General features: G+C 47.5%; 1 protein-coding gene across 2 annotated transcripts in view; it reads right to left on the minus strand.

The window, feature by feature from the left end:
* The window catches only part of LOC147615482 (uncharacterized), a 90,585-nt gene extending 77,445 nt beyond the window's left edge, over positions 1 to 13,140 (minus strand). The window contains exons 1-5 of one of the 2 annotated variants that reach the window (XM_086779577.1): positions 13,003 to 13,140; positions 12,569 to 12,860; positions 12,431 to 12,464; positions 11,075 to 11,284; positions 10,881 to 10,958 (exon numbers count right to left, since the gene is read on the minus strand). In XM_086779577.1, coding sequence (XP_086635703.1) covers positions 10,881 to 10,958; positions 11,075 to 11,284; positions 12,431 to 12,464; positions 12,569 to 12,822 — 576 coding nt within the window. In that variant the 5' untranslated portion in view covers positions 12,823 to 12,860; positions 13,003 to 13,140. Of the gene's footprint in view, positions 1 to 10,880; positions 10,959 to 11,074; positions 11,285 to 12,414; positions 12,465 to 12,568; positions 12,861 to 13,002 lie in introns of both variants that reach the window. The other variant, XM_086779578.1, reaches the window with a different exon arrangement.
* Positions 13,141 to 13,794: the final 654 nt, after the last annotated feature.

The following is a 13,794-nucleotide window of genomic DNA, read 5'->3' on the forward strand; positions in this document are numbered from 1 at the left end:
TCACACCACTGTCTACTTCACACAGTTCCATAAGATTTTTCTTGGGGACAGCCTCCCTCCCCAGCTCCCCCCGTCCAGACCGGAGGATCACACGATTGACCTCCTCCCGGGCTTGGAACCCCCGAGCAAGTTTCCGTATCGCCTTTCCAATAATATGGAATCGGAGTTGGACCGCCAACTCCAAGAATTGTTGCAAGCTGGCTTCATCCGCCCCAGCGATTTGCAACACCGATCTTGTTTGTCAAGAAGAAAGATGGGTCTTCCCATTTGTGTGTCGATTATCGTGCACTCAACAAGCTGACTATCAAGAGCAGATTCCCGATGCCTCGAATTGACTATATTCTCGAGAGGCTGAATGGAGCAAAGGTGTTCTCAAAACTTGATTTAAAGAGTGGGTATCACCAGGTACGGATTGTGGAGGGGGACATCCCCACGACAACCTTCCGTACAGAACGGGTCCACTATGAATTTGTGGTCATGCCATTTGGCTTGACGAACGCCCCAGCTACATTTAACCGCATGATGATGCGTGTTTTCCGGGATTTGATTGGAAAGTGTGTGTTCATATTTCTGGACGACATGCTCATATTTTCAACTACGGTTGAGCAGCATGACATTGATGTGGAGAAAGTCCTTAAGTTGCTGGAAAGCAACGAGCTCTACGTCAATGAAAAGAAGTCGGAATTTTATATGTTCCAGGTTCATTACTTGGGATATATAATTAGTGCTGAAGGCATTCAACTTGATCCGGCTAAAGTGGCCGAGATTGTCAACTGGGAAGTACCTCAGAAGACAGCCTATGACATCAAATCATTTGTGGGTATCTGCCAGGCATATTCCACCCACATCGACAAGTTTTCTGACCTCTCGGAAGATCTCACCGATCTGCTAAAGGGAGTGAAAACAAGAAGGCAAAAGATTCGAATGACTCCACAAGCGTTGGAGGCATTCCAAAACCTCAAGGTGGCTTTGTCAGAAGCGCCTTGTTTAGCACTTGCCTCATGGGACGATCCATTTCAGGTGATCACCGATGCGAGTGACATCGCAATTGGAGATGTATTGCAACAGAATGGTCATCCAATAGCTTACATGTCTCGTAAGTTACTACCCGCCGAGAAGAACTACTCAGTCTATGATCGTGAACTCCTAGCAGTGATACAAGCCTTGAAACATTGGAAACATTTCCTATATGGCTGTGACTTCGAGGTTCGCACTGACCATCAGGCATTATGCTCGATTCAGACAATGCCAAGTGCACAGTGGAGTGATCGACAACACCGCTGGAGTTAGATATTCCAGCAATTCGATGGTATGATTGAGTACCTTCCAGAAAAGACCAATCCAGTGGCCGATGCTTTGAGCAGGAAGGGACAAGTGTCTACGATTCAGACCACTAGACTTAATCTTGTTGATACAGAACTAGAGGACATGAAGCACACGTAAGCGGATTCCGAGGAATTCGGTACACAGTGGGAACAAGCATTGGATGCCACAGGACCATGCCATTTTCTGATACGCGATGGTTGGCTTTTCTACAAAGGCCAACTATGTGTCATGAAGTCGTTCAGGGCAGCTCTTCTCCATGATGCCCATGACGCCATTAAAGGTGGTCATAGGCGCATGAATTCCACTCTGGAGAAATTAGAACGGCAATACTATTGGCCAAAGATGAGGCGTGATGTGTTTACATATGTACAACACTGTGACATTTGTCAAAAGATGAAAGCTCCTCGTGGAAAGAAGATAGGATTGTTACAGCCCTTGCCAATTCCTGAGAGTCCTTTCCAAGACATTTCCATGGACTTTGTCACGAACCTGCCTCCCAGTCCAAGTAAGCGTAATACGCAATGCTTAACTATTGTTGATAGGTTTAGCAAATTTGTTATGTTTATTCCTTGCAGGGCCAATGTGACCGCGAGGATGTTGCCCAGTTGTTCATTCAGCATTGGTACCCGATTGGCGGGATTCCTAGAACCATAGTGTCAGACCGAGATGCCAAGTTTACCAGTCATTTTTGGAGAGCATTGTTTGATAATTTTGGTACTAAGTTGAATTTTTCCAGTGCATTCCACCCACAGACAGATGGCCAGACAGAGATATACAACTAGTTGGCCTTTGATGTGCTGAAGTGTTATGTCCACGATCAGCAAGGTAAGTGGGAATCGTATTTGCCTTTAGTTCAAGCTGTTTTGAATGACTCTTTTTCTTCAACTATTGGCAAGACTCCATATGAGGCAGCGTTTGGAAGACCTTTCCAGTCGTTGTTAACTAGGACTTCGTCTTCAGTACTGAAGGTGAACAGAGTGACGGAGTCTTACCAGGAGATCTTAGAATCAGTAAAAGACAGATTGGCTAAAGCGCAAGAGGCCTACACTCGATAGGCCAATAAAGACCGAAGGGATATGAAGTTTTCGGAAGGGGATTGGGTTTATCTTTGGATTATGAAGCAAAGATTGAAGCAGGTGGGCAAGCAATGCCCAAAGTTGTCTTTCAGGAGCTTCGGACCTTTTCCCATCCGGAAAAAGATTAATGAGGTGTCTATGCAGTTAAAGCTACCTCTGAGTTGGACTATGCACGATGTATTTCATGTCAGTTGGTTAAAGCCATATGCAGGTCTACCCCCTTCAGAGGTCAAAGACGAAGCGGAACCAGACATTGTGGATGAAGCAGAAGTTATGGTTCCAGAACAGATCCTTCTGCACCGTTTCAAGCATGGCTCAAGCCGAAGACTACGACAATTTCTCACAAAGTTTCAAGACCGAGTGTTACGACCCTGTGTTTTTCTCTGGACAAGATGCAGGTGTGCACGGGGACATGGTGGACAGTGTGAATGGCATCAGGTTGGAGTCAAAAAGGGAGCCCATGTGTGGACAACCCCATGTGTGAAAGGGGGCAAAGAGATTTTAGCTTAAAAGGTTTTAAAAACCTTTAAAATCATTTTTAATGCCTTTTATGAAAAAAAACGTGGCCCATATGCTATTTTGGGGCCACGTGTGCTTTTTGGGAAAAAGAGGGGCTGGCAGGCAGAAAGGGACGCCTATCTTTTGATGAAGGTGTGCTTTCCACTTAGGAGGACTGCTCTTACACGCCAGTTTTCTTCTTTGCACAGAGGCGACTGCTGGGCTACAAGGAAAAAGCACCGGGCTGAATACACTACCTTCTACCTCTCCCTTGGAAGGGGATTGACGGGCTGCAGGAAAGCGTAATGGACTGCGCTCGCTTTCTCTCTCTCTTTCTCTTGCATACTGGCAGGCTGGAATATGTGGCTACGCTGGTCTGCAGGGATAGGCCGGCTGAAGGATAGGACACGGTGTATGTGGAGGTACGTGGGCTGTAGCCAGGGATTGCAGCCTACGTGGCACACAGAGGGGCACACAGAGGGGCTGGTTTTTCTCATGGCAAGCAGCCACTAGGCGGCGCACACGGGCAGACAGACTGTGGAATGTCTCTCTCTCTCTTGTGCAAACAGGCGGACTGTGGGAGAAGTAGAAGCGTTCAGGTGGCGCCCAGGGATACAAGGAGTTTTGCTTTCTCTCTCTTAAAAAGGGGCGAACTGCCACAGGACTGAACAGAGCGTGAGTCTCTCCCCCTTCCTGGTGAAAAGATGCGCAGGCAGTTACAGGGCTGCTGGAGGCGGATAGAGCTGGCGCAGAGACTGTCGGCATGGACTCCACGTGGATGGACTGCAGAGGTGCACATGGTGCTGATCCTCCTTGCAACGGGACTATTTTGGGACAGTTTATGGGCTGTTTTTGCTTGGCTGCAAATTCAGCAATGTACTTGGGTTTCTGGCTACAAGTACAGGTCATTTGGTTATGTTTCTTGGCATGGGAGTGAAGCAAGCTCGCATGGCTGCGTGCTCATGGAGCAGATTGTTTTCTTCCTGCTAGAAAGGAACAGTGGGACCTACAGTTATGGGCATCTCTATGTTGCCAGATGTTTCATGAGGGAACAGGTAACTAGATGTATGGGAAACAGAACAAGAGTTTCAAAGGGAAACAGGCCTAAGGGTTTCATGTGGAAACAGGTCATAGGTTTCCCGAGAAAACATGTTTTTGGGTTTCTCCAGGAGATAGGTCACATGCAGGCCAAGGGTTACAGGAATGGACACATGTTTGGTACAGCCTTGCTACTGATAAGACAAGGGACAGGGAATCCATGACAGAGATGGATAGTACCCTTGGAAGGTAGAGAGGGTTGGTACAGGTGTGTCGTCTGTATGGTATGCTGTGCTGTGATACGATATCTCTTTTGAGAGACAGTTTGGGAGTCTGTGTTGTGATGCAGAAGCACTGGATGTGTCAGGGTGTGATGCTGTTCATAGTGTGAGAGGCTATGGATGGTTGTGGCAGCCTTGATCATGGGAGAAAGCTTCTGTATGCAGACTCAATGTGAGAGAGTCTTTTGATATGAACAATGGCTGGACTTGTTTGGGGATGCCGTGTGGACAAGAAGCCAGATGCAGGTTCTTTGCAGGTGTGAGGTGAAAAAAAAGAAGAAAGAACCACCGCCTCTATAGCTCTCCACCTCGCAAACTTGGAAACAACACACGAACGGAGGCACCACCAGCCACCGGCTGGAACACTCTCTCACGCTTCACCACCCAACCCACGCCAGAAAGACAGCACAAAACAGGGGCACCATAGACAAAGCAAACACCTAGCAATATATTCCAGATAAACACTTCATACAAGCTTCTCCCGACACAGAAGCCTTACTCACACAATCCCACAAACACTTACTCAGACCTGTCACTGCCGAGGATACACCACATCCCCAATCACCACATGATCCACTCACCTGCGTGCTGTGCCAATCACACCAGAATGAACCCGGCCACTCACTCTTCAGAAGGCGCCCACACCAGCTAACCCTCAACTCCTCTACGACCCATCACTTCTGTATGTGTCGTCAGCAGTAGCTACCCAAACCTCTCTCTCTCTCTCTCTCTCTCTCTCTCTCTCTCTCTCTCTCTCTGTGTGCTGATCCTCTGCCAGCCTCACAACAAACCCAAGCAGCTTATCTGCCTTGCTACCGGCCCACCACCAGCTTACGCTTTGCTCTCCTTTCTTCACGGCGGTCCTCCACTAGTTGCGAGCCCTCCTGGGCATCTAGCAGCCACACCAACCTTTCTCTCCTCTTTGCATGCAGCCTGTTCTCTGTGCTGCCAACACCTCAAAGGCGGCCTTACCCGTCATCACCACCTCCTTTGCCTTCTAGCCACTGCAGCGCCTTCCCTGCTCTGCTATACAATGGCTCAGCTCCCTTTGCTTCACACACGCAGCTCCCTTACTCTTCGCCTAGCCTTTCACAGCTCCTTGTCAGCTTTTCTGCCTGCGCACTCAGCTGCACCTACGCTCCCCTCTTGCGTCGTCAGCCACTCTGGCACCTTCACAGTGTCTCCCACAACTCTGCGCTGACCATTTGCCCTTCGCCCTTTGCTGCTCTCCTTGCGCTATCGGCCCGTCAACCAGCAGCTCGTTCTTTGGCGCCTCACCTACTGCAGCTGCGCCTGAGAATCCCAGCAGCCCTTCTGTGCTCGCCTCGCCACTGTCGACCAGCACTCTTCTCTTCACACGGGAGGCCCCACAACCTCTGCAGCCCGTCAGCGCTCCTACCAGTTGCGCATCTCTTCACTCCAGAGCGCCCTTCTCTGGTTGCAGCATGGCGACTCCTCCACAGCCTCTTTCTCTGCAGTTCGATCAGAGCCCCCCATCGTACAAGGCGATCGCTTCTCTTTTTTTGCAGCTGCGCCGATTCCCTTGCTTCGCCAAGCTTCGCCAACCTTCCTGAGTGTACCCGCTGGCGGGGCAGCTCAAAGCTCCACGTGGTCTCTTCACTAATGGCCACGTTTACTATTATTTCTTTATTTTGCTCCTCTCCTAATGGATGGCCACCCTTCCTTCCTTTTCACACCAATCACCACGAACCTCTAACTGCTTCACTTGCTTTCCATACCTTCTTTCGAATGCAGCTTACGGGTGCCCACTTATCCTTTGGACGCACACACACTTCAAACGATCGAGCAGCTAAAATCATCCCCAGCAAACCTCCCCAGTAGACACGCTCCGGACAGGCCTGCACAAGCCTAAAATGAAAACCGTCCACCCTGTACACCTGGCAGCGCATTCCCAAACATGTCATGTGCATCACAGATGCCATGGACATTTCTAGGGCTAAATCCAGAAGGGGCAAGCAGATAAAGACTATGAACCAGTAGAAGATGGACATGGAGCAGGACTTAGAGCAAAGCATGGATCAGAAGGGCTGTTGGCTGCATGGAGGCTGACATCAGCATGACCAAAGGGCTGTCGGCTGTGCAGGCCAGAGGGTGCTGGCAGCAGGCGCATCAAGGAATATGGAAGATACCACAGTCGGCTGCATTAAATGGAATTTAATGAATTATGAACTGGCCGACCAGCAGTCGGCCAGTTCCCCACATGCTCCAAGGCCTATATAAAGGCACCTTTGCTCTATGTTGTATTCATTCACTCCCACTAGGGGTGTGAGTCACTAGGGGTCCCATAGGGGACAGAATTTAGGGTTAGCAACCTTTTTATGAAGGCAGCCCATGGCTGCAAAGACATGTACCTTTTGTACCATAGTATATACTGAAATTCCAGCACTTCTCTCTCTACTCTCTCTCTACCTGCGTTTTTGCATCGGATGGTGCGTTTTGCATCAGAAGGTTTCCAAGAGTGTTTAGGGCTGAAAGAAGACTACCCAGAGCTTCCGCGCGTTACAAGATAGGGTTGTTACAGCCTTCGCCAATTCCTGAGGGTCCTTTCCAGGACATTTCGATGGACTTTGTCACAAATCTGCCTCCCAGTCCGAGTAAGCGTAATACACAGTGTTTGACTATTGTTGACAGGCTCAGCCAAGCTAAACACTAAAGGGGATGTCACGTGCATCCCGCACTTGCATGCCACGTAGACATTTCTGTACAGAAGGTGCAGGACCTGGGATGGTGAACTGGTCCCATGTGAGCCCAGTCCGGGACGAGTCAACCAGGGATCCATCTCAGTCGTCCGAGGTCAGGTGTGCATTGTCCTGCACAGGAGTCTAAGGTCAGGTGTGCACTGTCCTGCACATGAAACAGTGCCAGTCCACGCTGTGAGTCTCCCTCTAGAATGATGTCAGTGATTTTGTGTATCTGGTATGGTACCGGATGCCAAATCACTGAGTAGTTAGTTAGGGTTTGCGTTTAGAACAAGGGGCCAGCCCATAGGGCTACCCCGGGTCTTTGTGTGGGCATAGGGATAGTGTGGAACCACCCCCATGAGGGCCAGGAAGGCCCTGGCTGAACCCACCAGCCATGGAGGGGCTGTAGGACAGCCCCAGGGGCAGGCCAGGGGTAGCCGACTGATTATCCAGCCATGGGAGGGGTATAGGGCAAGTATGGGGCAGCCCATACAGGCTGCCCAGTCCCCAAACAGCCTAGAAAAGGTGCCCAAACTTGTCTTAAAGCAGCCTAATGTCCAGCCAGCCAAGAAGAGATGCGCAAACTTTATGGGATCTTTTCCAGCATTTAATGCTGGATTTACAGTCGTGGGACTGAATATTGCTGGCCACCTGGATTTACAGCTGGCCGACTGCTCATGATTGGGTAGTATAAATAGTGGAGGCCACAATCCCATTCATTCATCTCATTATTCACCAAGAGCTCAAGCAAATCAAGGGCTAGACAAGCCAAGGGAATTGCTAAGCAAGGGGTGGAGAACTGAAGGTCAAGGGCAGGGATTTTCCAACCAAGAAAAGGTCCAAGATTGCTGTATTTTCTTTCAAATTTCTCATCATTCTAATAAAGCAAATACACCATCCGTGGTGGGGGCCCTACAGAGGGTAACTGGGACCCAATAATGTGTCCTCTCCACCTCTCCCTCTCTCCACCTCTCCACCATCCGTGGTGGGGGCCCTACAGAGGGTAACTGGGACCCAATAATGTGTCCTCTCCACCTCAATTTCGAACTAGATGCAATAGAACCCATTGTAATTTAAACTCTTAAGAGTCTTAAGAGTTCATTTTGAGTTATTTTTTTTCAGTTTTATGGCTCTTTGGCATTGATACCCAGAGTGGAATGTAAATGGATGTACCTGATCTGTCCCATAGGTCGGATTCGGCCTCCCGTGGACGTTAATATAACTTTCTTTCTTTCTTTCTTTCTCTCTCTCTATTTTCTGCACTTCTCCTTTCAATTTGTGCGTTAATTTACGTTTTGCTGCACCACCCATGCTAGTAGAGGCTCTCTTCCAGGAGGTCTGCTTTATTCATCGAGTGCGAGCCATGGCTCTAGACAGATTGTCACGTAGAGCTTTTGAGGCATCGAGACAGTTAGTTGAGGCTGGTGACACAGGATCATGGTATGCACAGATGATACAACTATTGACCCAGTGTGGGTGGGACATAGATCACTTACCACCTCTTCAATATGATCTTAATGCTCCACATATGCAGCTATCACACAATGAGGAACAGAGTTACACGACAGGACTTATTGCAGCACTATATGAGGCGGACATGGATCACACCCCACCAGCCCCTGCCTACGAAGATGCTATACTACAGAGATTGTTTTATGAGCATCTCAGAGGATGGATTTATTCAGCAACCCGGATATATGGATGTGTACATGCCTCAGAGTGCCCGAGTGGCGATTGGCCAACTCAGAGTGTCATCACACCAGCTTGAGATTGAGGCAGGTAGGGTAGCACGGATCCCCAAAGCAGAGAGGATATGCTGACTATGCCAGGAGGAGATTGAGAGTGAGGAGCATTATGTATACAAATGCAGAGAATATAGTGACATTAGAGAGAGATACACCACCATCTTCAGTGGGACATCCCTCACTCCGCCAGATCATGGAATCCACAGACCAGCGCAGATTTGGCCAGTTCTTGCTAGAGACACAGCGCCCCAGAGAGGCACTGCTACGGACTCATATCACACGGAGAGGTGGGCGACAGCTCCAGCTCACTGATTTCTTCCAGGGATCTATCCCAGTGCCTACCCTGACACTAGAGAGGGTTACACTTCAGCGCGTTGCGGACCTCCGAGCCAGACGGAGACTGAGAGCACCAGGCTACCAGACTCCCAGACTACATCAGAGGGAGATTACAGAGATACGGGCTCGACATCAGCACCATATCCAAGAGCGGCTAGCTCACTTACACTCACACCCGGAGATCATGCTCCAAGGGATTTTTGCCTTGCCATCACCTATGTATCGCATATTACACCCCCATTATGGTACTGGTTGGAGCTAGACAGATCTGCATTGCATTCTTGTATACCCTACGCATATAGGTTGCATACTAAGCCTTTAGCAATAGTGCTCCATCCATCACACCCCCCCCCCCCAGTAGCTCAATACTTTCATAGTTTATTTCATGTTTATTTTGTCCTTTTTTTATGGACATCCAGAGGACATTGACAGTTGTACATTGATTTGTCTCATAGGTCGAGTTCGGCCTCTAGTAGACGTTAATACAGCTTTCTTTCTTTCTCTCTCTGCACATCTTCTTCTAGGTCGTCGTGAACGATTTCTAAATTCTGAGGATTGAAGTTACCAATTCTTCCACCAACCTTCCGCATGTTACACATGCCCAAGCGACCCTGAGAGGGGCTGATCCATCTCATCTCCAAAGAGGGGGGGCAGGGGGGGGACGTGGGGGGGGGGGGGGATGATGATTGCAAGTGCACTAGTGGAGACCCATCACTCTCCTCGGCACTGCTCACAAAATCCTTGCCAAAGCCATCAGAAAATGCCACAAGCCATTCCTCCGAGGATCGACGGCATGCAAACAGGTTTCATTCAGGATAGGAGCATTGGGAGGCGACAGCATTAGCCAGGTTCTGCCACGAGGACTTAATGGTGCTCCTGCTAGACTTCAACAAAGCCTACAAGAGGGTTGACTAAGCTTTTTTCTCGAAGGCAACATGCTCAGGATGGGATTTTCAGCCATATGGGTGTGGGAGGTCTCAACCTTCCACTCCGCCACAGCCGGGTTCTTGAACACGGCGCCAGGGAGAGTGCTTCCCCATATCCTAATCAATGGCACGCAAACAGGTTTCATTCAGGATAGGAGCATTGGGAGGCGGCGACTGAATCAGCCAGGTTCCGCCACGAGGACCTGGTGGTGCTCCTGCTAGACTTTGAGCAAGCCTACAACAAGGTTGGCTGGGCTTTTCTAAGGCAACATGCTCAGGATGGAATTTTCAGCCGAATGGGTGTGGGACGTCTCAGCTCTCCACTCCACCCACAGCCAGGTTCTTATACAGGGCGCCACACCGAGAGTGCTTCCCCATGTCCTAATCAATGCGCCAGGGCTGACCCCTAGCCCCCCCTCTTTTCTTGTTTGTGGCAAAGGCCATGAGAAACTTTCTCAAGGCGCAGGGTACACGTCTCCAGTCTTCTGCTGCCCATAAGCACTTTAGAGGAGCTCCTGGGTTCAGAGTGGGTTTAGAGTTTACAACGCCACTCATCTCCCACAATGAGGAAAATTTTCAGCAGTTTGCGGCAGCGAGTGAGGAGTTTGGCCTTTGCCTAGTTTCAGGGGCAAAGATCAACTGGCACAAGTCTTGCGACTTCTAGGTGGGTCCCTCCCCCACCCCAGCTTAAGGTGGAGAGCAATTTTTGGACATGACCATAGTGGTCCTGTGGTGGATGGGTGGCTGGAACTCCTAAGGATCTTCCCACCCATGCCGGGCAGCCATTGAAAGTACCTGGGCTACTCAGCAAGCAAGCAGGGTGCACCAGTATAATAGCCCTTTACAACCACAATAACTTTACAGTGCTGAGTGCCACAATAAAATTAGCCAATTAAGAATGTGAAGCAGCACATAATCAAACCCAGTTACAACAAAGCAGACTGGTACTCACCACATCGACAAAGGAGTAACTCGGGAAAATGCAGGTCCAATAGACCACATCCGTGACAAAGGCAGATCCCAGTACAATCTGAAGTGCAGCATCACAAGTGTTTACCAGAAGAATCGGAGAGCTATTGATAAACATACACATGCAGAATTTCTGGCTTGTAAGGCAAAAGCTGCTGGCAAAAACCAAGCCCTTACTTGATAAAGGATTTGCATCACATAGCCATCCGTGGGTGCTTCTTCTGAAGGATTGTAGTACAGTCCCAAGGCCGAATTATATCCATCCACAACAGAACCATACTCCTCATCAACTTGATGATAGCCGCTAAGTAAGTTATTTGACAGCACACTGCTCTGCTCTGCATTTCTCTGATGAAGGATTTCTTTTATGGATGATCCAATCGCAACCTGATCCCAGACATCACAAGGCTCAGATAAAAGATTACCCTTTAACGTGCAATGTCATCATCCTATACTAGAGTCATGGTATGAATGCATACCCCAAAGTATTATTTACCATGTGGATGTCGGTGATGAATGCATACACAAAGTACTATGTACCATAGTTTTTCCATACGGCAAATGCATACGGGTATGGAAGTACGAAAAAAGTACGGTTCACACTCCCAAGAAATTCCATACGTTGGATACCATACGGCACCCTAAATTTAAGGAAAAACATGCTACATATGACACAAAAAACCAAAGAAACTTGAAACTGCAAAGATTTTGGGATTAGAAAAAACATAAATGATGTAGAGCCAAAATCCAAACTCCGGACTTTATATTACTGTAACTTGTTTACATCATACATGTATGATCAATGATGTATCATGTAACATGTTACATAAGTAGAGACTAGGGAGTGTGAAGTGGGCAAATGCCAAAACCTGTCACTTGTAGACATAGTTTTTTCATACGGCAACCATACGACATACATGTATGAGTCTGGAACTATGAAATAAGTATGGTTCAAACCTTGGAGAAATTCCATACGTGGGATTTCATACTTGATTCTTAAATTAAAGGGTAGACATGCCATTTTCAAAGAAATGAACCATGAGAGACTTAAAGTATGTGAAAGCCATGATAGATGACCCGGTCTATCGTAGTTTTCACAAATTGACCATGTTTCATCCGTCACGACTTTCACACATTGACAACTAATCTCTATGTCTAGAGAAGATGCAAAACATTTTCTTTTTTGGTTGGAGTATGAAAAGTTTTTCCATACATGACCATACGCAACCATTCGCATACGGGTATGGAAGTATGGAATATTTTCCATACGAGTATGAGAAAAACTATGCTATGTACCATGTGAATGATGCTAATGAATGCATTCCCCAAACTACTATACACCTTGTGGACAATGGTGATGAATGCATTCCCTGAAATACTATGCACAAAGTTATGTTCATGCATATGACAAAGAACTATGAATCATAATACTATGTACTATGTGCCCAAAGTATATCCAAAAAAAGTGCCAGTGAAAAAAAAACTACAACAACGTTTTGAAAGTTCTGTGGAAGTACAAGGTGGCATGTATACCCCGAAGTACACAATAAGAAGTGTAAAGCTCCACCTGCATCAGGCCACATAAGCACGTTTGAGTAGGGTTGCAAGACGCAATTAAACATGAAATTGTACGATTAATTAGAAGGTTAAGTTGAGGATTAAGAGCCATACTGAGTGTAATACTCAAAGATGAAGGGACCCCAGAGTACAATGTCATATATCAGAATGGATAAACAGTAGAGAAAGGCAATGATCCGGACAGCGAGCAGCCATCCATGATGGATTTTTGGGTGGCATGTCTTCCACACATGGCTCCTGTGCACATACCCATAGCCGGCTCTCTCATAGGCAGTGGCAACACTGATGGCAAGTAGTAAACATACCACAACTATGACAATACAGAGGGCAAAGGGGGAGTAAGCCATGGAAACAATGGCTCTCTCTTTAACAGCACATCTCTCTCCTGCATCAAAACGGGAAATGTTTATGAATGCGAGCCATTAATTATGCTCAATCATGATCAAGTAAGCTCAGGTTAAGATTTGATTATGCCTAATCATGATCGATTAAGCATTATGGGCGAGTGGAAAATTGACAAGATTTACATGTACTGTTAAATGCGCCCACGCACGATCAGGGTAGCAATTTTGCCTCCCTGCTTTTCCGCCTCGCTTTTTTGAGCTCCATGGTTCTGAACGTGCGTGATCGCGTACAAGCCATCGCTGTGTGTGGGTTTCTCGTTTGCCGCGCACGAGAATACTGTTTTCAAACGACCGTGCGTTTAATTCTCTGAACTTTTTAAAGTTTTGCACGCTCTTCCCCTTAAGAGAAACCAGTAAAGTCAAGAATAAATAAAGTGGTGACCTTAGGTGTGATTGAGAATATATCTAATTACTTAGTCTTGTGTGTGAGTGTGAGTGTGTGTGAATGTGAGTGTGCGTGCGTGTGTGTGTGTGTGTGTGTGTGTGTGAGAGAGAGAGAGAGAGAGAGAGAGAGAGAGGTGCATGAATACGAAACATCTTCTAAAGGCTTATGTTCACTTGTTGAAAATTTTCATTTGGCAAGTAAAGGGGAGATTTCGAAGAAAATCTTTAGCAAATCGGTATTTTGTGCAAAGGACCCCACAAAACTCATGCTCCCATCAAGTGCATGAGTGCAATCATGTGCGTGCATGTGTCTGCGTGTGTGAGTGTGTGTGTGTGTGTTAAGATAAAGTGCATTACAACGATTGACACCCTACTTTTGTATCCCAAGTCCAAAATAGCTAAGGCATGACATCTTGCTTGATTAACACCCTACTTTTGTATCCCAAGTTCAAAATAGCTAATTGAAGTAATGATGACACCCTACTTTTGTATCTCAAGTCCAAAATAGCTAAAGACATATCATCTTGCTTA

Source organism: Cibotium barometz, chromosome 40 (genome assembly GCF_041138505.1).
Source record: "Cibotium barometz isolate CiBa-2024 chromosome 40, ASM4113850v1, whole genome shotgun sequence".
Lineage (NCBI taxonomy): Eukaryota > Viridiplantae > Streptophyta > Polypodiopsida > Cyatheales > Cibotiaceae > Cibotium > Cibotium barometz.